Source organism: Hoplias malabaricus, chromosome 16 (assembly GCF_029633855.1).
Source record: "Hoplias malabaricus isolate fHopMal1 chromosome 16, fHopMal1.hap1, whole genome shotgun sequence".
Classification (NCBI taxonomy): domain Eukaryota; kingdom Metazoa; phylum Chordata; class Actinopteri; order Characiformes; family Erythrinidae; genus Hoplias; species Hoplias malabaricus.
Genome location: NC_089815.1, coordinates 11,310,732 through 11,336,381, shown reverse-complemented (window position 1 = coordinate 11,336,381; position 25,650 = coordinate 11,310,732). Strand labels below are relative to the sequence as shown.

The 25,650-nt window shown below is 37.6% G+C and overlaps 2 protein-coding genes across 7 annotated transcripts in view; both read right to left on the bottom strand.

The window, feature by feature from the left end:
* Window positions 1-8,944: 8,944 nt before the first annotated feature.
* dnaaf1 (dynein axonemal assembly factor 1) lies at window positions 8,945-15,377 on the bottom strand. Of its 5 annotated transcripts, none has more exons than XM_066647919.1 (12): window positions 15,356-15,377; window positions 14,482-14,584; window positions 14,293-14,394; window positions 13,754-13,901; window positions 13,176-13,267; window positions 12,840-13,061; window positions 12,587-12,753; window positions 12,356-12,477; window positions 10,241-10,407; window positions 9,565-10,136; window positions 9,402-9,461; window positions 8,945-9,318 (listed from the first exon to the last, which is right to left on the bottom strand). In XM_066647919.1, the coding sequence occupies exons 3-12, from the start codon at window positions 14,378-14,380 to the stop codon at window positions 9,076-9,078; spliced, it is 1,881 nt and encodes a 626-aa protein (XP_066504016.1). In that variant the 5' UTR covers window positions 14,381-14,394; window positions 14,482-14,584; window positions 15,356-15,377; the 3' UTR covers window positions 8,945-9,075. The 5 variants fall into 5 exon arrangements, with proteins under 5 accessions (XP_066504016.1, XP_066504015.1, XP_066504017.1 ...); XM_066647918.1 differs by lacking the exon at window positions 15,356-15,377 and adding an exon at window positions 15,022-15,162; XM_066647920.1 differs by lacking the exon at window positions 15,356-15,377 and adding an exon at window positions 15,022-15,163 and having other exon boundaries at window positions 9,408-9,461; window positions 14,293-14,584.
* A 2,504-nt stretch (window positions 15,378-17,881) lies between these two features.
* The window catches only part of dok4 (docking protein 4), a 67,598-nt gene continuing 59,829 nt past the window's right edge, over window positions 17,882-25,650 (bottom strand). For both annotated transcript variants that reach the window (XM_066647999.1, XM_066647998.1), the window contains 3 exons: window positions 24,361-24,499; window positions 23,323-23,440; window positions 17,882-22,606 (listed from right to left, as the gene is read on the bottom strand). In XM_066647999.1, coding sequence (XP_066504096.1) covers window positions 22,467-22,606; window positions 23,323-23,440; window positions 24,361-24,499 — 397 coding nt within the window. In that variant the 3' untranslated portion in view covers window positions 17,882-22,466. The remainder of the gene's footprint in view (window positions 22,607-23,322; window positions 23,441-24,360; window positions 24,500-25,650) is intronic.

The window sequence follows — 25,650 nt, the reverse complement described above, 5'->3', positions numbered from 1 at the left end:
TTATTATTAGTCAGCTCATATCCAAAATGTATTGTGCTGGCTTCACTCTCCTGATCCGCAGTGGTCCAAATTGGAAGTGCATTCTTTATCCTCTTCATCTGCATTAGCATTGTTGACCTCACTCCTACCACTTAAACTTTTTAACTACACAAATAATTATTTGGTACGTTCTACTCTCCGCTTCTGGGTGCAGTTTAGAAAATGTTTTAATTATCTTTCGCCTTCCTTATCGTTTCCCATATTAGACAATCACTTATTCTCACCTGCACCAAATGATTCTGCTTTTCGTACCATGTATGATAAGGGCATAAAGTGTTTTCGTGATCTTTATAAAGACCAAATTCTTTGTTCCTTTCCCAACTATCCTCAGACTTTAACCTACCTACCGCCCATTTTTTCGATATTACCAGCTCAGGCACTCTCTTCCCATTTACCTAATTATATTCCTCTTTCTGATGGATCTCCTTGGGACGAGCTTCTGAGTCATGAACCCTTTGGAAAATCTCTTATATCCAGGATTTATTCTAAACTTTAAACTGGGTTTAGATGCACTAACCATTGATAAAGCTAAACTATCATGGGAACATGAGTTGGTTACCACCTTCACAGATCAGTGGTGGGATAAGATAATTAACAGAGTATGTCGATGCGTGCCTTGTGTTAGGCTACAGCTGATACAGTTTAAGGTATTGCACATCAATCAAAATCGCAACTTTCAAAAAACTATTCTGATACTGTCAGTGATGTATGTGATAAATGCAGAACCTCACCCTGTAATTTAAGTCATATTTTTTCTGTCCAGCGCTTCAGAGGTTTTGGATTAATTATTTTGAAACAATATCAAAGGTTTTGGGGAGCAATATAAAAAGGTGTCCATTCATTGCAATATTTGTTTTTTCCTATAAATGAACCCTCACTCACTGGTTCTGAATGGGATCATTCACCTCTCTAGTGGCAAGGTGTGTATGGGAGCAAATCTGTCTCATCAGACTTCGAAATATTACCACCTTTGAATTTGTAGCACTGAATTTTTTTGCACTGAAATTATGAATCTGAATTTAGTTGATTTTGAATTTAAGTCTTCAGATTTCCACCTCTGAATATTTTGCTTTGCAATTATGCATCTGAGTAAAATTTCTTCATCTTCAGGATATCAATAGTCTGTTATATTGTGTCTTTAGTGAGCCTTTCAGATTTTTGAGACACTTTGAAAATAAAGAGATAATATCCACAGAAGGAAGCTAAACATGCAACTACTGCACCATTTAAGGTGAAACAGAAAATCCTAATAAGAAACTGGCGAATAAGTTGCCAACTTCAGTGTCGTGTTGGATGTTGATTCGATTGGAGACAGAATTGATTGCTTGTCCTTTGTATCCTGGATGTGTACTCTGAATGTTTTAATTCGTATTTTGGCATCTGAATTTGGTCTATCATATTTGAGCAACTTCAAAATATACTGTTTGAATTTTTTAAGCTTGAATTTTTTTATCTGAATTTATTAACCTTGAATAATAACAGTGAAAACGTGTTCTTGAAAATTCACAAGTTCAATTCAAGAGCAATTATATTCAGATGCATAATTGCGAAGCAAAATATTCAGAGGTGGAAATCTGAGGGGCGGCACGGTGGCACAGCAAGTAGTGTCGCATTCACACAGCTCCAGGGACCTGGAGGTTGTGGGTTCGATTCCCACCCCGGGTGACTGTCTGTGAGGAGTTGGTGTGTTCTCCCCGTGACCGCGTGGGTTTCCTTCGGGTGCTCCGGTTTCCTCCCACAGTCCCAAAAAAAAACACACGTTGGTAGGTGGATTGGCGACTCAAAAGTGTCCGTAGGTGTGAGTGAATGTGTGTGTGTGTGTGTGTGTGTGTCTGTGTTGCCCTGTGAAGGACTGGCGCCCCCTCCAGGGTGTATTTCCTGCCTTGCGCCCAATGATTCCAGGTAGGCTCTGGACCCACCGCGACCCTGAATTGGATAAGCGGTTACAGATAATGAATGAATGAATGAATGGAAATTTGAGGACTTAAATTCAAAAGCAACAAAATTCTGTGCTACAAATTCAAAGGTGGTAATATTTCAAAAATCAAATCAAATTTATTTATATAGCGCTTTTCACAACTGATGTTGTCACAAAGCAGATTCACAGAATTCCAGTAAGACAAAGATTTGACATGAAATGTAAAAACAAATGTAAAACCCTCAAGTGAGCAAGCCAGGGGCGACAGTGGCAAGGAAAAACTCCCCCAGCTGAGGAAGAAACCTTGGGAGGAACCAAGGCTCACAAGGGGTGACCCATCCTCCTCTGGTCAATCTACTGGTGATGATAGTTAGTAGTCCATGAGAACTTCAGTGTAGGGACAGCTTCAAGGCACTTGGTGGTTGCTGGAGCGTGGGCAGCTGGTCTGAAGCGTGGAGGAGGGTCTCGACAGTCATCCATCAGTGTCCAGACAGACAGTGGGCAGTTGTTTACTCGGAAAGATGTAAAGGGATGGAATTAGTTTTGAACTGTTTTGTGTTTGTAAAGTAGAAAATATGAAAATTTCCAGAGTGTGGCTAATGACTCCGGCAGATCTGACTATGACAGCTTTAACTAAAAGGAGAGAACCAGGAGGACACACAGACATGGGAGCATCCTGAAACACTGGCATCCCTCTGCTCCACCGTCAACAAACCTGAGTGATCGCGAGAAGCGGCGGGACGACAGCACCAGCGTCTCAGTTTACTACAACTCGATGAGACAGATTTGCTTCCATAGACATCTATCATCTAACGCATCATGTCCCAAATTTAAACACCTAGCCACAACTAACCCTCTTCAGCCCAGAACTTGCGCCTCATCTATCACTCATCTTGATATTTTGACTTTCTGTGGGGAGGGTAAATAAACAGAGGCAGAATATTAGTCTAGTGACCAGCGATTGGGTAATGGACACAGTGTGGGAGAGAAAAAAAGTGAGTTGGTGGTTATGTAGGAAGCATTCTAATCTGGCTTTATTCTGCTCTCTCATAGATTTACACAATGATGTAATCCCAGCCTGTCATCAGTCAAACAACAGTGTGTTTTATGAGTGTTTTTTTATTTTTTGAAGAGGTAAACCTCTGTGTCAGTGTGTCTATGAATTCGAATGTGCTGCAGAATAAAGATATCGATAGACTCAGATAATATCCTATGAGATCTGCAGACTTTTTTGGGCTTTAGGCCCCCTCCCCCTTCCCCTTGGTTCACTGTGATACATTGGCCAACCGGAAACGATCGTTAATCCCACCATTTTTTTAATAATCTGATGCTGCCACAATTCCTTCTGATCTATTACACTTGCATGGTGGTCTCAAGCATTGCTTTTCTATTTTTTAAGGATAAAGCAGCAACTGTCATACGTCCAAGAAGATTTCAACTCTTTGAGATTTGTGGAGTGTTGTGGTCTGTAATTGCAAGTTTCTCTAGTTATTTGATTGTGCAGAGTTTGTATGTCCTGTCTGGGAGCTGTCAGACAGCTCAAGATTCAGACTTTACAACGGAATGCATAAGCTGCTTTTCATCTCACTCTGCCTCAGTAAGTAAAAAAATCTATTTGATGTCTATTCAAACGTGTGTGCGTTGGCAAACATGGTCCAGTTTATTTTATATTGCTCTGTAATGCTACAAAATAATTCTTGGCAACATTAAAATGTTATCGGACCACTCTCTGAATAAATAATATACCAAAATAATGCCTGTAGACAAACTTCAGGAAAAAAAATCAGAATAATTTAAATGAATGCTATGGTGAATTTTCTCTGATTAAAGTGTTAATGACATTAAGGTTTTGGATTAATATCTAAAAATAAACTGTGGATAGCTTTGAACTGAATTTGACCTTGTTTGTTATGAACAGATTGTCAAACACTGCATACATCTTCAGTTGTGTGCTGGAAATTTCTCTGCAATTTATTTTTTTGTGATTTGATACGCGATTACAGGTCTTTTGCCACAAAGAGAGTCATGATAAATGTTTGTTTGTTATATATTTGTTATACAAAAAAATTCCTTTTGGCACTCTTCACAATCCACCATCAAAAAAGAAAGCAAATAGAGTGATTTGTGTTTATGAGCTGGTGTGCTGGGGATTATTTGTGGTTTGGTCTATGGCTGTAATCCCCAGATTAACTCCCACTGACGTGCATTTCTCTCCACAGATCAGCTCAAAAATATAGTCATGCAGTCGTATAACCTTTTTTCCCCATTGTAATACAAGGAAACACATACACACACACACACACACACAAAAGCAAAAAAAAAAAAGCACAAATCACTAAACATTAATGCTCATCAGAAAATGAAATATATGTTTTTTAGACATAGGGAATATTATACTGACAGCACTCAGCATCATCAATGCTTCATCTGATTATTCTGAAAGCATAAAACTCTTCAGAAAAGTGTGTCCTAGAAGATGACAAGAGAACAGTGAATTTTGGGACAACAGAGAAGTCGTGATTATTAAAAAAGGCAAAAAAAGTATCTGCCAAATCTAACTGTCTACAATACAGTTACTGAATAGTCTGTGGTCATAGTTGTCTGATACTTCTCTTCATGGTGGAACACAGGATACCTGTGTTGCATTGGTGTGAGTGGATGAGACACAGAAGTACTTCTGGAGTTTTAAAACATAGTCCACTCCATTAGACACACCCAATTTGTTGGTCAACCTTGTAGATGCATATTCAGAAACAGTAGCTCATGTGTTGCTGAACAGTTTGTAGGGATCATTCTCAGTGGAGGCTTTTGGTTGGTGGACAATTCTCAGTCCGGCAGTGACATTGAAGAGTTTAATAACTCTAGCAGGACAATAAAACATCACCACAACATCAGCGTCACTGCAGAGCTGAGAATGATCCAACAGAATAATAAATCCTGCTCTGTGGTCCTGACCATTGAACAGCGTAAAAGAGGGCAAAAAGTATGCATAGCAACAGAGGAACTAAGGTCCTGATTGTATTGGTGTATTTGGATGAGTTTAATTTCTAAACTTAAACAATGTGAACTGTTTTAAAGTGTATCGCTGATAAAATCCTGGATGGTCCCTTTTGTCTTTAGCATGGAAAACATTATGTTCTTTTTTGGGTTGCATTTCTTGATGCAGTGGACTGTGTTTTGTGGCAAGGGTTTTCCAAATTGCTCTCAATTGCATTTGGCTATATATATTGGTAGTATGACAGATTCTCATGCCATGAGAGCTGAAGTCATGCACTTCTACAGTGTTACTCTACACAGACAGAGATTTCCATGGATTACTTCAATCTTTTTACAAAATGATATACAGTAAATGGGGAAATATATTAAAATCTTGGATTGAACAGCTCAAATATTGTTTTCTCACAAAATTTGTCAAAGTGATGAGCCTCAACCCCCAAGCCATTTTTGCTTGTAAAGCAAAGTGAGATTTTGGTGGAAACACCATTTGCGCCCAGCATTTTATGTAATATTAATATCTTGAATATTCTATACATTTTGCTTTTTTTTTTGCATCTTTCCCAACTTTTTGGATTATGCTGCAGGCGTACATTTTTATACTTTCTTATATATACAAAATCACATTCAGTTGTTAAGGAAAAACACTGGAAATATTTTCTTTGTGCTTTTTCAGTAGAAAAACAAACAAACAAACAAAAAATGAACACATCACGGGTACTGGTTTTATTTTACAAAATGCCCCAAATTTTGTGGGATTTGTACAAAAAAATGCATTCCTGTAAGAGATCTAAGACACCTCTCTCTCTCTCTCTCTCTCTCTCTCATCCCGCCCCCAACCCATGTCAGGTCTCTGTTACTCTACTTTGGGTGCTGCAGTAACTCCTCTCTGTAGCTCAGTGTACAGAGGCTTTGCGGAGTGTCTGGTTACATTGGGGGACAGTGTGAGCAGCCAGTCTGACAACATACAGGACATCAACTCAATTTGCAAGTAAGGCACTCCCAACACACCCACATATTCCTGGACACTCTATTGTCACTATATTGCCACTCCAAATGGTAACCTATCTGGAGAACTTGAAAAATATTATTGAATTTCATCAAAATGTAATTTAGATGGTTATTTCTGTGTCTTATTTGTGTATCTGTGTTTTAATATTTAATAAGCCTTTTTTTAGTATTATTTTATTATTTATTTTAGTATTTTTCAAAGCATATACTTGCTCACTGTCCATTTTGGATGCCTAATATTATCAAAGTATCCCCACTGCATAAAACTCGGGAAAGCCTGTACACTATATGTTGAACAGTTTTTGTGATATTTTTGTCAAACTTTCATTCATTCATTACCTGTAAGCTCTTATCTAGTTCATGGTTGTGGTGAGTCCAGAGCCTACCCTGAATCACTGGGCGCAAGACAGGATCACACCCTGCAGGGGGTGCCAGTCCTATATAGGGTGACAAACACTCACACATTCACATGGAAACTTTTGAGCAGCCAATTACCAACATGTGTTTTTGGACCTTGTGAGGAAACCAGAGCCCCTGGAGGAAACCCAAATGTACTTGGGGAAATCACAGAAAGTCACCTGGCTCAAACCCAGCCATTTTTTTCAAACTTTCAGTGTTCAGAACCACAATATTCTATGACTGATATTTACATTTTTTCCAGTTGTAGTCACATATTGCTCAAATAAAATCTCAGTCACGAGTTCGAAGGCTATGTATTTTTATATCTAATCTCAGGGCCTTGATTTACCATTTAGGGTCCACTTTATTGAAACTGTATCCGTTTCCAGAAAGCAGATAGTGAATGGTTCTCAGCGCTTAATTGACACGGACATTGTAACGGTTTGTTTGTTTGTGCTGCTTTGGTATGAATGGATCAGACCCAGCAGTGCTGCTGTTGTTTTTAAACACTGCCCACAAACTGATCACTGCATTAGACACACCCACCCTGCTTGACTAACTCAAAGATGTAAAATTGGAGAAAATAGGTCATCTGTTGCTGACTGATCCACTCATACCTGCACAACACACATTAACACACCACCATGTCAGTGTCACTGCAGGGCTGAGAAAAATACACTGCCAAAATAATTATACCAGGACCATGTGATGTCCTGTGGCATGTCAGCTGACTTTAGAAGATTATAAATTATACAGTGTGATGCAGAATGTTTTTATTCTGTGTTAAACATTATATGTGAGGCTATACTCTTTCATCAGTGTTATGTAGAAACTATTTAAGTTCTGTATTTCCTGTGACACACACAGAGTTATTTATTTGTGAACCCACACTTTACCTGGCCCACTCTTAGTAAGTGGGATACAATAATGTAATTGATAGGAAGCAATAGTCAGTTACAAGAAATGGTTGTTAAATCATAATGCTTAAGAACCATAATCAAATCCTTTCTGCTTTTTTTGGCAGGTCTTGGGATGCTTTCCAGGTGTGTGTGAGCGGGGTGTTATCAGGTTGCCATGGTGATGCTGCAGAAGTATGGGAGTCCTTAAGGGCAGAGTCTCGCCGGACACAGTTCTCTGGGAATCTTTATGAAATGTGCGCCAGCCGCCTCCAAGCAACCACCCTGAAACCTTCTCAGACTCTACCCAGTACTGATCAGACCAATCAGGAGTCTTTAAAAGGACTTGCTGCACACAGTGACCACACCTACTTTGTGCAAGTTATTTTGGCCTTTGTCTCGTTTATTTTGGTCCGATAATAAGCCTTTTCACTGGCTCTGACAGGCAAGCCCCATTTGGTAAGAGTCAACAAGTGGTATACATTATGTAAATGGAATAGTGATAACGAGGCATTTAGATTTATGCATTATATTTAAGGTTTGTTGTATGATTTTTTTAAAACTTAACAGCTGATCAATTGGCAGCAAGAGTCATGAAGACTGAGGGAGGGAGGACAGGTTCTGTGGTGTTATATACACTGATATACCATAACTAACTGCTTTAAAATAAGAGATTCATCATTCATTATTGTTCTCATACATTTAGAGAATGACTGTGGGGATGATTTTGGGTGGACATTTTTGGGTGATACAACACACCCAATTTAGCAGGCACACTGAACTTTATTAATATAATACTGCTGTTCTTGGGCATTCACACAAAGATTATCTGGTCAGAAACTGCCCACTGATGAATGATGTAGAATCTGAAATTGTGCACTTTAGTAGTCAACCTCATCAAGTGGCCAGGAGGTCCAAGTATAAAATAAGAGTTTCTAATTAGGGGTTTCTAATGAAGATGTGTCTACATTTTGTTTAATGTTATATTCTGATAAAACTTTTATCTTGTATTCATTAATACGCGTATATAATGTTGTGGTCGTTGCTAACCTGTATCATGTTTTTTAAACATAATGTTTTCAGCATTTTGAATACAACCAAAAAGCTAATGATGTAGACCAGAGGTTCCCAACTGTTTTTTGATCCCTGACCACATGACACACCCTGGCATTTCTAATGGACCAGGTGGAAGCAGGGGTTGCAAGTAGGTGGTGTCTGGGATGTCACTCTATATTACTGTTGTGGTGGTAAACTTTAGCTGGAGAGATAATGCAGACAACTGACATATTAATAGTCACACAAATTTACTTGGAAAACTAGCTATTAAAAATAATAATGGTAATAATATTTAAAAAGTGAAATTTAATGGTTATACTGCTACTTAGAGTTTGTGCCCCCTGTGGTAGTTGGCAGTTGTTTTTCCAAACAACTGCTGGCCCAGTGAATGGGAATCTTTAAAATAGGCAACTTGCTAATATTGTGACAGAAATCACTGAACTGATGTTGGCACAGAAGGCAAGAGAGAATGGAAGCTGTTATGAATGTAATAGAGTGACAAAAATCAATTAATAAAATTATCAAGAAAATCTATTAAGTATTTGGTCTTCACTTTGTGGTGCTGCATTTTAAGGGACTACTGAACATTGTAAAGTCCCTTCTTCTAAAAAATACAATGTCACTGGATTTTTTTATTTTATTGATTTGTCAATTACATACAATTGTTATCACTAGAATTCTATAATTATACAACACAAAAAAAACATTTAAATATTGTTTCTGAGGCAATTGAAAATATGAATTTTTCCATTTCAGTTCGCGTCAGTCCAACTCCTCAATAAGTTTCTTTTTGTTTTCTTTTTCAATAAGTGGGTCATCAGAAGCACAAACTGGTACTGTGTCAATGGTGCTCTGAATGCTCTGATTTGTGATCAACAACCTTTTGTTAAAATCAGCAAAGAGCTGTTCAGGCGACTTGAATTCAGATTCAATTTCATCATGTAAGTTCACCTCGGATCCCAAGTCACTGTCAGAGATTACCTGAATTTTTGGATGGAAAGCATCCTGCAAAATTAAAAATATATTCTTATTTACAGTCTCACACTATATGAACAAATACATTATGAAATATGAGTTTGCTACTTTACTTTGACCTGTGGCACATCCGATATGTAGTTTGTATCAACATCTTCCAGATCAGGCAGGTCCTGTGAAGAATGTTTTATAATATAATGTAATTGCACACAGATTATTCTGTTAAATATTCATAAACAAGAAGGGAAAATGTTTATCTGTAAAGGGTGAGCTTACATTGATAGTAAGTGATGAATATTCAGATAGGACTATGGTGTCTATTTCATCATCTGGGACAAGTTCAGTGACAGGACCACCAGTACCAGCCATTAGGAGTTGTTTTTCAGAGTCTGATCCTGGCAAAGAACATGCATATTTCTTCTTCTTCTTCCCCTCTGATGTAAACTTGAGAAGCGGTCCTGATTGAACAATCTCCTCCATCTCAGAAACCACTTGCAGAACTTCATTTGCATCTGACGCTGACTGGAGAGTCTGCTCAATTTCCGATGCTGACTGGAGTACCTCGTTTATATGTACTGCTGATTGCTGACATGTAAATGTCTCCATATTTGGCACTGATTGGTTGGCCACATTTTGTGCAGATGGGTCGGTTTGCTCTTGCTCTAGGGCTGGTCGGAGCATCTCTCTGCTGCCCTGTTCTGAATAATGAGTGCTATCCATCTCTGATGCTTGCAAGTTAGCCCTTTCTTGGTCTGGATTTAATTTGTCAGTTGACTCTATGTCAAATACAGACCTGTTGGGTTCTTCCTGAGGTTTGCTGTGCTCTTCCATCACAAGCTCAGGGCCTCCTGGCGTATCAATATTATGAAAATGAAACATGGCAGATCTTCAAAATGTAAACAAGACAAAGAGAGAATGGTGTATGCTTGCAATATTATATGTTTTTGCTTGCCTTTGTCCTGCTGCTCTAGAGCATTTTTCCGCTTCAGTGCATTTTCTCTGATAACTGCCATAGCATTCAGACTCTCTTGAATCTTCCTCCTCTCTCTTGTTTGCCAGAATTCTCTTTCTTTCCGTTCTGCTTCCAAACCTCCCAGAGCCCATGCTTCTGCACATGCCCTATTGAGATGTAGACATTTGAAACACAAAATATAAGATTATATATTCAATTATTTTCTAAATTAATTCTGCAAAATGATACAATGTTACATGACACAGCAGATGACAGAACATGTAAATAAGTTTTAATATAAAGAATGGAAAGAATATATTGTTTTATATACATTCTTTCATTCATTTTATAACCACTTCATCCTTTTCAGTATTGAGGTGTGTCTAGAACCTACAAACCGGATTCCAAAAAATGTTGGGACACTAAAGAAATTGTGAATAAAAACTGAATGCAATGATGTGGAGATGGCAAATGTCAATATTTTATTCGTAATAGAACATAGATGACAGATCAAAAGTTTAATCTGAGTAAATGTAACATTTTAAAGGAAAAATATGTTGATTCAAAATTTCACAGTGTCAACAAATCCCAAAAAAGTTGGGACAAGTAGCAATAAATGGCTGGAAAAAGGAAATTGAGCATATAACGAACAGCTGGAAGACCAATTAACACTAATTAGGTCAATTGACAGCATGATTGGGTATAAAAAGAGCTTCTCAGAGTGTCAGTGTCTCTCTGAAGCCAAGATGGTAAGAGGATCATCAATTCCACCATTGTTGCGCAGAAAGATAGTGCAGCAATACCAGAATGGTGTTACCCAGCGTAAAATAGCAAAGACTTTTAAGTTATCATCATCAACCGTGCATAACATCATCAAAAGATTCAGAGAATCTGGAACAATTGCTGTGTGTAAGGGTCAAGGCCATAAAACTCTACTGGATGCTCGTGATGCTCGGGCCCTTAAACGTCACATTTTTTATTAAATTTTGAAACAACATTTTTTCCCTTAAAATGATACATTCTCTCAGTTTAAACTTTTGATCTGTGATTTGTGTTCAATTCTGAATATAATATTAGACGTTGGCACCTCCACATCATTGCATTCAGTTTTTATTCACAATTTGTTTAGTGTCCCAACTTTTTTGTAATCCGTTTTGTACATGGAATCACTGGGAAACAGTTAGGAACACACACTCTCACAGTCACTCTCACTCTCACACCTGTGCACATTGTCACACAGCCAATCCACCTACCAACATGTGCTTTTGGACTGTGGGAGGAAACCAGAGCACCTGGGGGAGACCCACATAAACACAGGGAAAAAACACTAAACCGCTCACAGACATTGACCCAAGGTGAGAATGAAAACCAGGAACACAGACCCTGGTGCTATGTCAGCAACCCTTTGGCACCACCGTGCTGCACATTTTTATTAAATTCTTGTGGTCAAATGAATTTGTCGAAATAAATGAATGAAATCTGCTAACATATATCAAAATAATAATTTCAAAGTGTGCACCAATTAGACAATGTAGGGATGAACAATTTGGGAATCATATGTAATTGAGATTTTTCTGACCAATATTGGGATTGCAATTGACGTGATTATTTTTATTTAGAAATTAAGCTCTAGAAGAAAAGCACACCTATTTATTCAGATATCTTGTCAGTGCACTGAACACTAAATGATATATGCCAGACTGTCAGTTCATTTCAGTGTTATTGGGCTGAATATACCCACTTAAAAATGGTTAAATCAACACAAAAAAATTAGGATATAATTACTATTGTAGCGCTTGCATTTACAATATAGCTTCCATATAAAAGCGATTAAATGTTTAGGTCTTTCACTGAAACACTGCAAGGAGATGAAAGATACATTTAAGGAATAGTGCTAAATGCATGCTTAAATGTTATTTGGACAAAATTCCAGATTGACTTTCAATTGAAAAATTTAATTATAAAATAAAACTTAAAGAGAATACAACACTATAACCCATATGTTTCAAATTTTACAATACAACAGAAGTCCCATAATTCAACTTAAAATCAATTATGTTACTTAGCTATTCACAGTCTATCACACTCATGCTCACACAAATTCATCATACTCACCTTTCCTTTGGAAAAACTGGGCGATCATCAAGATATGTTAGTTGTTTCAGGCGTGTTATGAGCGACTTCCTGTAGTTTGGAATTTTTTTGATGACTTCATTCTCCATAAGATTTAGCACTCTCTAAAAGCATAAATAAATAGCAATTATATTTAGACAGAGCAGTTTCATACCACTAACTATTCGCTATGTAGTGCATGCTGCAAAGCGGGTTGTTTCGATGTGTGTGTACCAAATCAGGCATCTTCTCTAAAACATCAATAATTTCTGGGTCACCGAGACGGTTGTGTGACAGATCCAGAACACTGATGCACGGACACTGACAGAGCTCCTTCACATCATGCATGCTCTCCAATGCATTATGGGATATTTGAAGTGTGGACAGCTCATTCAAGCATGCTGAAAAAGAAAAGAAATATGAAAGAATTTCAGGTGACAAACAAAGCCCCACATCTCCAAAATGTTGGGTGGATATGTGACCTCACATATGTTCTGGATGACCCTTATATAATTGTTGGAAACGTTGAGTGTGCACAGCTTGCTGAGAGGTTCTAGATTCTCCAGTGTGCGAATAAGGTTCTGCTGGAGGTATAGGCAGCGAAGCTCTTTCTGATTCTGCAGGTTCTCAATTCTCTCAATCCCATTACACTCCAGCCACAGACAGCGTAAACCTGTATATTCCTCTAATCCCTCTATAACAGTAAAACCTATGGCGAAAATGTGATAAAAAACCTTTGAACAATTGAACAATGTATGTATTAATAAACATATACAAAGTATATACAAAGGCACATAGTGTGGCTTGAATGGAAAGTTCAAACCTTTGTAGTGAAGATAGAGTGTGTCATTCAACCATGGAGTCATGTATAGTTTGTTTTGTTTGCAGTGGTCCCTTAAAAATTTCTTGGTAATTCTAAAATGTCAAACACACAAATCATATTGCACCAATTAACATTTTAATATTTCAGTACTATGTCTAAAAAACACAAAACTGAAATTCACTTTTCATCCCAATCTCCTATTTTTTATTCAAAATAGAAATATTATGACATTATTTAAAGGGGAGCAAAGGGAAGGTTTGCTTTGTCAAGTGCAGAGCAAATGGGACTGTAGTTTCATTTGATTGGTCTAACTCATAATATAAATTGCAGATACAGTTTTTTGTCAAAGTGCCCCACCTCAGCCCCAAGGTTTCAGTACATGTTGCAGGAATGAGCTTCAGAATGAGTATACATTTACACAAAAAAAGGTTGATATGAAAAACAAACGTCTTTCTAAAATTTCTATTTAAATACACCTCTAAGTGACTATTCTTTTCTGCATTTATGTGTATTGCACTGTCCCACATTTTTTGGAACTGGGTCTATACATTGCTCTGTTTTTAGGAGCACAGTATCACCTGGGACCTGAAGTGTTTTTCCTGGTGTCAGATTCTGCCTTCTTCAAAGGGTCTCCAGGAACATTTTTGTTTTCTGAAATTTCACCATCTACTGTCTTCTCTGTGGTCTTCTGTTCGAAGGCATTGTTTTTAATTCCACTGTTTTGCTCTGAAGAAAAATTTTTTTATATATATATATATATATATATATATATACACACACACACAAACATTAATAATATCCCAATATCCTTAATATTTCTGCGGTTTCCTTTAGACAACATTTAAACGTAGTGATGTAATGGTATAATAAAGAGACACTAGATTTGCTTTCACTCGTGTGTATCTTCAACTGAACTTAAATACAAGAGCTCAAATAGCTAAAAACATTCTCAGTTTTGATGCTGTAAATAAAGATCATTTTATTCTCTCGTGACCGCTGTTTTTCAGATGCAATTTCTCCTGAGGAATTTTAGGAACATCGTCATGAACAACTTTTGAGAAATAAATTTTCCACTGGGTGAATATGAGGACTATAGCTGTAGTTTGCTAGCTGTTACCTTGTGTTGGCGACTCAATTCCAGCGTCTGTTTCTCCATGGTCCCCAGCGCTCAGTACGGAATTAACGTTGCTCAGTTTTGTTTGCATTACTTCTGGTATTACTTTAATTGAAACAGATTTGTGAGGTAGACTAGAGCTAAGCGGAGCTTCTGCAAAATCATATGCTTTTAAGGTCTCTAGGTTCTTACAGTGAGTAAAGTGTGTATGTTTCCATAGAGACGAGTAGCCACGCCCCCATAGTCTTTCACGCGCTTAACGTTTCCTACTCACGAATTCGTATTTCTCCTCCTCCTTAAACACACAAAATTTGACAGTTATATATCGTTTCATTCATTCATTTATTTCCATTGATTTAATTCTCTGGTGATGGTTAAAGACGCAACTGTGTTTCTTCAAAATCCACATTTCACACAAGTTGTTCTCAAGGGCTGAATCCCAAATATCACGTTTCTCCCTATAAAGTGTACGAAGTCTGTAACGAAATAACGGCTTAAAATAGAGAATCATTTTAAGAATGCATGCGAGCAGCAACACATTGATACTCCGCCTATACGACTCCATAACTAATATTTGTGCCCATTTGCTGTAGAAGATAAGAGTTTTATGATATTTCCGTGCACTATATAGGGCGTAGGGAGTGATTTGAGTTTCAGCCCAAGGTCACTGCAAAAGCTAAGACGATATAAATAGAAAATTTTTGCATGTTATGGGCTCGCGGGTGTCACTACCTCCAGCAGCACTGCAGTGTCGGATCCACTGTACCAACACAACACACACTAACACACCACCGCCACATCCCTGCAGCTCTAAGAACAATCTAAAACCCAAATCATACCTGCGGTCAAAACCAATAAGAGCAATGCACAAAAAGGGGTAAAACAAATTGCAAAGTCAAAAACAAGCAGGGTCAAAATCAGGAAATCAAACAAAGAATCAGCAAACAAATGAGGAGAGCAAGGCAATAGCTGAAAATGATAAAAAAAATAAATGAATAAAAAAAGAGAGAAAACAACTTATAAGATAAAAACACTCAAAACACTCTGACGTCCCAAAGAAACTAACCAACAGACAGGGTTATACACAGGAGAATAGCTGAAGATTAATAATCATGGAAACCTATCTGTGGAAAGTATTTTTATTGGTTGGTGGAGGAACGAGTTCATCAGGTGCATTGTGGGAGTTGGAGTCTTGAGATTCTGAGAACAGGCAAGACCTAAAAGCATGACACCCTGGTATTTAGAGGTTTTGTGTGTGTGCGAAATAAATAAATATATATATATATATATATATATATATATATATATATCTTATTTGCATTGTGTTAAAGCTACAATACATAGCTACAAAATTAGCTGTATTGGTATCCATAGCCTTTTCTCAACACTGATAATATACAACAACCTACCTGTGTATTCAGTGTTCTCCACCTAACGTATCTTTAAAGCAGTTATATCTGTTGAAAGAAAGATTTCAGTATGTCTTTGACGTTTCTTCAAAAAACATACTTGAAACTGTCCACCAGTGACTCCAGGTACATCATGACACCTGCCAAATATTGCAGGTTTAATGATATTTTTTACATGTTTATTATTCTTATTCTTATTATTATTATTATTATTTATAGTTGCCATATGCCACAGTGTGTTTGTAAAGTATAAAGTCAGGATTCTTAGATCCCTCTCTGATCAATACATAGAGTCAGAGCATGATATATATGTGTGTGTGTATGTGTGTGTGTGTGAGAGAGAGAGAGAGAGAGCCACTTGAAATTAGAAAACACCATCTGTGCGTATGAGGAAAGTGAAAAATCACAGATGTAGTAAATAGTAAATATATTCATATATACCTCAGTGAGGGATAAGGACCAAATCAAGAATAAAAAGGGAGTAATTACAGTAATGGGACAGAATTGCACTCATGCGACAGGTTCCCATCCATGGCGACATGCTCTGACGTAAATCATTCATTGGCTCAGCACTGACTGAACCTTTATCTCCTTTATTCCCAGATCTGAACTCAGACAAAACAAAGAACTTTAGAGTTAATGCTAACATTCAGAGTGAAATTCTGGGTGGAAGTTTCACCTTGATTCCAACATGTTTGTGTCTCTGATGATACACTACATGCCCAAAAGTTTGTAGGGTGTAACCCAATGTAGATACAGATGTTCAGTGTGTTTGTGGAGCAGTTTGAGTCTGAACAAAATCCAATACCTTTGAAAAGAAATGTGTGTGTGTGAGAGAGAGAGAGAGAGCCACTTGAAATTAGAAAACACCATCTGTGCGTATGAGGAAAGTGAAAAATCACAGATGTAGTAAATAGTAAATATATTCATATATACCTCAGTGAGGGATAAGGACCAAATCAAGAATAAAAAGGGAGTAATTACAGTAATGGGACAGTTGATGCCACACAGTAACTAATTACATATATTTTGAAAGAGACACAGAACTCTAGCTATCATCAAAATGTTTCAAATACAGTACACAGTAATAAGTTCTGTGGTCCAAGGATGAATGGTTTTAAGTGTTTTGAAATATATCTGCCATAAATTATTAATCAACAATATCATTATTTTCAAATGCCACATTTTAAATTCTGCATGTCCTACCCATATTAGTTACTGCACACACGTCTAGATAAACAGAGAATAAGACATTAAATGTGCTGCAGATACTGTTGTATTAAATATACATTTAGAGGAAAGCCTTGTTACTCTTTTATCAAATTGATTTTTACTGGGGTCATCATACTGTGTTTTTTCTGTTCTCTACCATTTTAACTAATCCGGTTGTGTGACAAACAACCACCCACCGACACACACACAGCAGAATTATTACTGTAGTAGCAACACTCTGTGACTGAATTAAAGCTTATATATGACTAAAAACCAAAAACCAAATTAATCTGCAAGTATTGCATACTTTAAGTGATTTTGCATTATTCATGCATTATTTCTTGAAATGTAACATTATCTCCAAAGAATAAGACACTTTCAATAGGGAAATTACTTAAAACATGCAAACAATACCTAGAAATATTGTAAATTATCTTTTTATATTCTTAAAACATACACTTATTGAAATTTATTAGATTTATTGGTTTGATTTTGGGCACCACGGTGGCGCAGCAGGTAGTGTCACAGTCACACAGCTCCAGGGGCCTGGAGGTTGTGGGTTCAATTCCAGCTCCGGGTGACTGTCTGTGAGGAGTTGGTGTGTTCTCCCCGTGTCCGCGTGGGTTTCCTCCAGGTGCTCCGGTTTCCTCCCACAGTCCAAAAACACACGTTGCAGGTGGATTGGCGACTTGAAAATGTCCGTAGGTGTGAATGTGTCTGTGTTGCCCTGTGAAGGACTGGCGTCCCCTCCAGGGTGTATTCCCGCCTTGCGCCCGATGATTCCAGGTAGGCTCTGGACCCCCTGCGACCCTAAATTGGATAAGCGGTTACAGATGATGGATGGTTTGATTTTGAAGAAATGTTTTTTCTTGATATTATTAATATTGATACTATTAATAATTATTTGCAGTAAACAGAAACAATTATAAATAAAAAGAGCAATGCAAAGTACCGTAGTATAAAAACATCTTTTATTGTAAAAAATGCAAAATGTTGTAGCACAAACATCACATGACACGTATGATATTGTCGGAATTGCACTCATGCGACAGGTTCCCATCCATGGCGACATGCTCTGACGTGAATCATTCATTGGCTCAGCACTGACTGAACCTTTATCTCCTTTATTCCCAGATCTGAACTCAGACAAAACAAAGAACTTTAGAGTTAATGCTAACATTCAGAGTGAAATTCTGGGTGGAAGTTTCACCTTGATTCCAACATGTTTGTGTCTCTGATGATACACTACATGCCCAAAAGTTTGTAGGGTGTAACCCAATGTAGATACAGATGTTCAGTGTGTTTGTGGAGCAGTTTGAGTCTGAACAAAATCCAATACCTTTGAAAAGAAATGGAGTGATTCAGATCTGTGATCCAAAGCTAATCATCCAACAACAGTTACTTATTTCACAAATGCTCTCTATAGCTGAATGTCTAAAAATCATCACAGAAGTATTCCAGATTTTGGAACTGGAATACTCTGTAGAAGCTGTTACAGCAGCAAAGAAGACAAGATGTAAATCAAATGTGGGTAGAGCAGGTGTTCACAGACTTTTAGACATATAGTGTGGCATTAACTCATGGCCAGACTTGATCAATGAGAAAAAGACAAACCTATTGCCTGTGATTTTGACCTCGTGTCAGATTTAATTTCAATGGAGCAAAGAGACGCAGATCAGGATTATTGACAGTCAGAAAAGGTTGGTGATTTCTTGCACAAATGCAACTGATTTCATATAATTATCAGGGGTTACCAAATGTGTTTTTCTTTCATTGTTTTTTTTTTAATCAAACATAATAATTCTAGCCCAAATTATACTTACATTTTGTGTTATGCAAATTGTGTGCATAATTAAGTTTCTAGTCAATATGGATATCAATGTATTTTTCACATATACAGTTGAGTGCAAAGACCACTCTTCATTTATATTATTTTGAGTCAAACAGTTTTTTCAAGATCAAGAAAGTCCACTTGCATCAGTTTATCACCAGATGAAAAAATTATTAAAATATACAGAAAAAAACAGTATCAACAGGGGTTTGTGTCCATTCTTCCACTGTTAAAACTAAGCAAATCTAAGGGTCTGAAAGGACGTGGAGCTTTTAAGAATCACTTGCTGGGCAACAGAAAAAGATTCAAAGGCCAACAAACGAAATAAAGAAGCTGCTGGGTTCTCCAATACAATGTACTGGACACACCAGATCCCAGACCTCAAAATCACTGAACCATGTTGGTGTGAAAATTTTTTTTATTATTAAAAAAAAACAAACAAACAAACAAAAAATTAAAGAAATTCTCTTGTAAAGAACGAAAGGCAAATTTATCTAACAAAGTAAATACAGGAAAATATATATTCTGTTCAGTTTTTCAGGTTTCTGTTGGACTTTTCCTGACACCAGAAAATGAATAACTGGAGACTGAATAAACAAACAGTGGTCCCTTTTGCACAATACCCTAGCAGTACTAAGTGTAAAATTCTGAATAAATTAGCATATTTAAAAGACAACACCTTGAGCCTGATGTCAGTGAGAACAAATAAATTAAAAAGATCATAACATTAAATTAAACAAGATAAAGGTAGGGTCAGGTGAAATTCTGTGTTTATCCTAATGTTTTATAGTTACAGTGCTGGAGGATACCAAGATATGATTAAAAAATACATTTACTTGATATTCACTTAGACTTAATTGCTAATAGGCTTATTAATATGCTTTGTTATAACTTAATTTAATTGTGTCATGTACCAAATAATAATCCTTAGAACAGTAATTTGCCACTTTTATGACATATGACTTAAATTCATTCTTAAGATACAGTTTGTCTAGCCTTGCCTTCCTTTTAATTGTCATTCAGATTCATGAGGACATTCATATTGTGTGAAGCTCGGTTACTTTTAGCAATTACTATTATTAATAACTTCATTGTATGTATAGTTTAACAGGAAAACCAAGTGTGATAATAGCAGGAAGAGCAGTACGACACATGAACGTGAGAAACGGCAAGGCAAGGTATCTATAAGATAATGAGGACAGTGAAAGATACAAATGTCGAAGCACTACCAGACACAACATGCACACTCTACAACGCACAAACTCTCATTATGTGGGAAAAGATGAAGGAGTATTAGTCATTTGAAATGTCCAGAAGCTCCAGAGAGAACAAACCATAACTCATTTAAGGTGTTTTTTTTGTTTCTGTCTTTCTTCATGAAAGGTTACCCCCACATACACATTTCAACTGCCATTCTCTGAAGGACGCCCTGCAAATGCATCATGACACAGTCTATCCTCCATTTGTCATTTAATCATACACGCAGACAATAGACACACACATCGCACAAACAGTGGCTTCCCTTTTGCACACTAACATACAATCACTTGATTGTGAAATAAATAGTTTATATACATGAGCTCAGTGGGGTGGCAAAAGAGTTTACGCACACACACACAAAAAAACAATATGTAGAAGAGAAACATTTGCATGTAATTCTAGCCCTTCTTTTGTTTAGAATACATAAATAATATACAGTGTATGTGTGTGTGTGTGAGCGTGTGCAAGTGTCTGCATGCATGTTTATGGATTCCAGCATTAAATAAGCATTAGATGAAAAGCTCAGTGCATCTCAACCTAACAAATGGCACTAACTCCCCTGGGACAACAAAAATGTATTGAAGATATAAGCAGTGTACCACAGAGTCTCAAAAAACTGTGATTTCTAGAATCCCACCTAGCACACAGGATCTTTTAATCTGGCAGCTGGCATATAAAAACAAAATGGAAAAACAATATCATGTGGTATTTGATGGCTTCAAGAGGTAATCGCGAGATGTTTACAGCACATAACATTAGCCTCAACGTTAGACTTCTGGGTGGAACTCAGATCTGAACAACTAACATAAACGAATGCTTCTTTCAAAAGATTTCTGCAAGTCACCAAAGCTATCCCTGGAATATTTACTACAACAAACCAAGCTCAGCCTGATATGAATTCATATTAGGGGGAAAAAAAAAACGGGACAGGATTATTTTCTACTGAGCTTTGCTATGTAATATCAGACATGAACATAAATGTCTAAAGCAGTGGCTCCCAAAATGAGGGTGCAGAACTATTGGGTTGGAGTGGGGGGCAGCAAGACAAGAGATTGAGATACATAATGCATGTAATTTTTTATAATTTCACTGTTGAGGTGATTTGTCACTTTATTTTGTGAAATAAAAGTTGTAGTTCTGCATGAATTACAAAGTTTTCAAAAAAAATTAAAAAAATAATCTAGTAAAGTCTGAAAGCAAAGGTGTGTCAGAGTTGGTGGGTTCAAGAATAGTTTAATCTACAAATAATAAAAAAAAAAAGTTTGGGAACCACTGGTCTAAAGAAACAAGTGCTATACTGAATTACTTCTTCAGAGACATAAGTACAATCTGCAATGGGACTTTTTTAGATGCAGGATTTCTGGGCTACCAACGCATTGTAGTAAAACGCCATTCATTTGTGCTTTGTTGGTTGATTTAGATAATTACATTGTTTACAAAAATGTTACTAAACCATCTCAATGGCACAACTTTATAGTCTCTGACCCAAAGGTGGCTTCTATGTCCCTCACAGCACTGACCCTCAGAAGATCACTTTGACAAAATTAGAGCGCTGGTCTCCTTCACAAGGTCAGCAGCTTCACGTATGACTGAGCAGTCGTTAGCTGTTCCAGCCTTTAGATGATGGATTAATGAACATCTCACTGTTACTTGCCAAAACTTTTTCCCATGCCGCACAAAAAATTCTTTTCAGTCAGCAATCTTGAGAAAGCAGAGGGGCACCAATTCAACTTAAGGTGTCTCTATACTGAGAATGAGAGACAAAAGACATGAAAGAAAAGTGAATGAAGGTTGAAAAGTCCAAAGGGAAGTACCTTCAGTTTCCCTCAAGTTCCTCCCTCTGCTGCAAACTCAAGGAAGTGTCACAGGCAGGTCTTTTGAGCTAAGCTACTGTGTTCGAAGCATGACAACATTTTTAGTGCTCTCATGCTAAAGAACAAGAGTTTTGAGTGCTGAACTGGGTAAAAGCTGGCTGGAAGGTGAAGTGGAAGCATATCTACTCTAGTTTTAGGTTTTTATATGCATCCTCAGTAGTGTTCCAAGTAATCTACACCAAGGGCAACCCTGCTACTAATCTCAAAACTCCTCCACACTCACAGGAGACATGCACCAACAAAGAAGACAGAGGCAGAGACAGAGACTGCGCATGGGTTACAGAGATAGAGGCTTGAGAAAGCTAAAGTGTTGCTCTAAACCCTCCAAAAACCATGACCTCCAAGGGTGGCAACAATATGACAAAAATGTCATGTTTGGACACAAGCCCCGATTTGAAAATTCCATGCTAAACAGTCCATTTCCTCTCAGAGAGTGTCCTTGGCCGCTCTGACAGTCTCATGTATGTCTGGGGGCGGCAGGACGACACATACCTGCCTCTGGAGAGAAGAGGCTGATCAGAAGACATGGGACAGAGTACAGTTCAGAGAAAGTTTCAGGGATGAAACCCAGAGATCTGTGTGTGGTGCCCCTCATTGGCTGGAGTACGTGGGGTAATGTGTTGAATGTTTCCGGTTGTGGCTCACTGGAAGAGTGGAGTTGTGTTCTGGGGGAAGGTGCACGGAAAAGAGGTCAGATTCTGCTCCTGACTGAGAGCCAGTGAACATCTCACCTAGAGAGACATACAGGAAAGGAGTAGTGTTAATTTTGGCAGGTGATTTTTATTTAATATTTGTCTTAGACCTTTGAGTAAAATGGGTATTAAATTTAGATTTATTTTAGTCATTTCAATATAGTCATTTAAATAATGTTATTAAATTAAAGCTAAAAAAATATTTTAATGCACTTTTAAAGGTTTTACTATTTCAGAGGTATTATATTAATTTTCATAGACACTAACTTAACATTTGTTATAATTAAAAACATTAAGATCCAAAATAATGAAAGGAATATGACCACTATTTTTCAGATACATTTTGCATTTATTTAACATTAAATAAATTTTAAATTCAAAGAGCGCTGCAAACCGAGACTGAGTCGACTCCAAGTGTTTCAACTCTATGACTAATGGGCCAATAGTTAATACAATATAAGCGACTCAAAGAAAGAAATATTTCTTTGGGAGTCGACATGATTATTTGTTATTTATTGATTTCATTTTCGTCTAATTTTTGTTGTGAAAAATGTCATCGAGGACATAAACCCAAACATAGCTAATTTGTGAATTCAGTAATTTTTCAATATCTAGTCTAAATATTTCTCAGAAGATAATAAAGGGATATATAAGACCATTAGTACCCTTAATTACAGAAGAAAGATTTAAAGGTGTCAACAAACATTTAACTTTGCTTTATATAGCAGTGCTAGAGATTCTGGTGGGCTCTTTACCATTGGCAGGGTCCATTCCGCCTTGTGTTCCTGTGATGTGGTGCCAGAAGGCACTGCGTGGCAAGATGGCTGTGGGCGTACAGGGGTAGGAGCCTGCTTCTGAGTCTTTGGACAGGAGCTAAATCAGCAGTTGAGAACAAGAATGATTCTGCATTGAGTTTAAGATGGACATTGACAAGTAGGGCAGTAGGATTAATCTTTTTTATTTCTATTTTTGCTGGTTTAGTGATATCAATGTGCAATATGAACACATAAGAACTATAATAATAAAACAGAACAAATGTGCAGCTTTATAGTGACATAATTAGATTTCCCGAAATGTAAAAAGTAAGACAAAGTACACACACACACACACACACACACACAAACACACACGCCCAGCTCAAGATATACTCTATCCTCTAACTTGGGTAGCACTGAACTGTAAGGACCTGTATAACACTTTCATGTCAACTGACGTAAATACATACAAACAAAACGTCTATTAAAAATATTTCTATATTATTCTCAACAAAAACCATAAATAGTTTTTTTTAAAAATTGGCCTAAAATTGTGAGCAGTTAGTACAGGGGTCACCAATCTTATGGATTGAAGGGCAGGTGTGGCTGCAGGTTTTTGTTCTAACCAAAGAGAAGTACACACTGTTTAGCTGTTTAGAGAGGAGACTGGTTGATTAAATAAGTAGAATCAGGTGTGCGCTGCTCAACTCTAATGAAAACCTGCAGCCACACAGACCCTTTGTGGATAAGACTGGTGACCCAGGAGTTAGAATTTCAACATTTTCTGCATGTACATTTTTCCATTTGCTTAAATGAGAGGTTAGATTGATTTTCTTTTTATTTATAGAGAAAACATTGTGTGTAAAGTTGCACATCTATTCAGACATATACTTAAATTGTTTTGCTTCTCATATCTATGCAATATACTTTTTAAATGTGTTAACATCAACATGTTAAGACCACATCATGCAGATCTAATACTGATACATTAGAATGACAAGAAGACATGAAAGAATACTGGCAGTAATTGACACTTACCCTACTGTTCTTCTCCATCTCCATGAGGACTTTCTTGTGCTGCTCGGCAATAGCCAGCGTGGAAGAGTGGACCCTTTGGTAGATCTGCTCCCCTTCCCGAGTCTGAAATGTATATAAACCCTCACCACTGTCACACATTCTAACACACACACACACACACACGCACACACACACAAACAAACTCAAAATGAATTAGAAATCCACATTATAAAAAATCCCATCAAGGAATCCTATATAATCCATAAATCCAGTTATTTAAAGTGCACTCATTTTGGACACAAGACATTCAAACATCCATGCATCACTTGGTATAATCCCCACAGAAAAAACACTAACCAACAGAATGGGATTTTGTAGAGCAGCTGTACAAACCTAAGGTTGCCATATTCAGTGCCAAGCATTGGCTAGGCTGGTATAAATGCCCCCACCCCATCCGTACTGTTCAAATTAAATTACAATAATTCTCCAAGTCATATTCCACAGAAAGAGATCAATTGATAAGTCACAAGCACAGGTAATACCTGCCAGTAGGGGGCAGTGTGAAACCGCGGTTCTTCATTACCCCAAAAATGTTCTTATCTTTGTCCTTTCAGGGGCACCCTGCAGGCGTTGCAAATCTTTCTTTATTATTTGATCAAAGCGCCGTGGGGAGATAAGAACGCCTCATCCACCATTGAATTTCCTCTAATCTATTCAATCAATCTCTTTATGAGGTCCTCAGTTCAACAGAGCTCACCTCTGCTTGTGTCTGTCTCCTTCTGAGGTGTGCTTTGTCTGGATCATGAATTCATAAAATGCTCATGAACCAGATAATACAAACATAAAATCCACAATTTTTAAAGAAACAAATATAAGAAATTTTATATAGTTTATAAATATCCATCCATCCATCCATTATCTGTTAACCGCTTATCCAATTTAGGGTCGCGGGGGGTCCAGAGCCTACCTGGAATCATTGGGCGCAAGGCGGGAATACACCCTGGAGGGGACGCCAGTCCTTCACAGGGCAACACAGACACACACACATTCACTCACACACTCACACCTACGGACACTTTCGAGTCGCCAATCCACCTGCAACGTGTGTTTTTGGACTGTGGGAGGAAACCGGAGCACCCGGAGGAAACCCACGCGGACACGGGGAGAACACACCAACTCCTCACAGACAGTCACCCGGAGCGGGAATCGAACCCACAACCTCCAGGTTCCTGGAGCTGTGTGACAGCGACACTACCTGCTGCGCCACAGAATTGGAAGGTCAAAGTCCTGCTTATTAAGATAGCTTTAAGG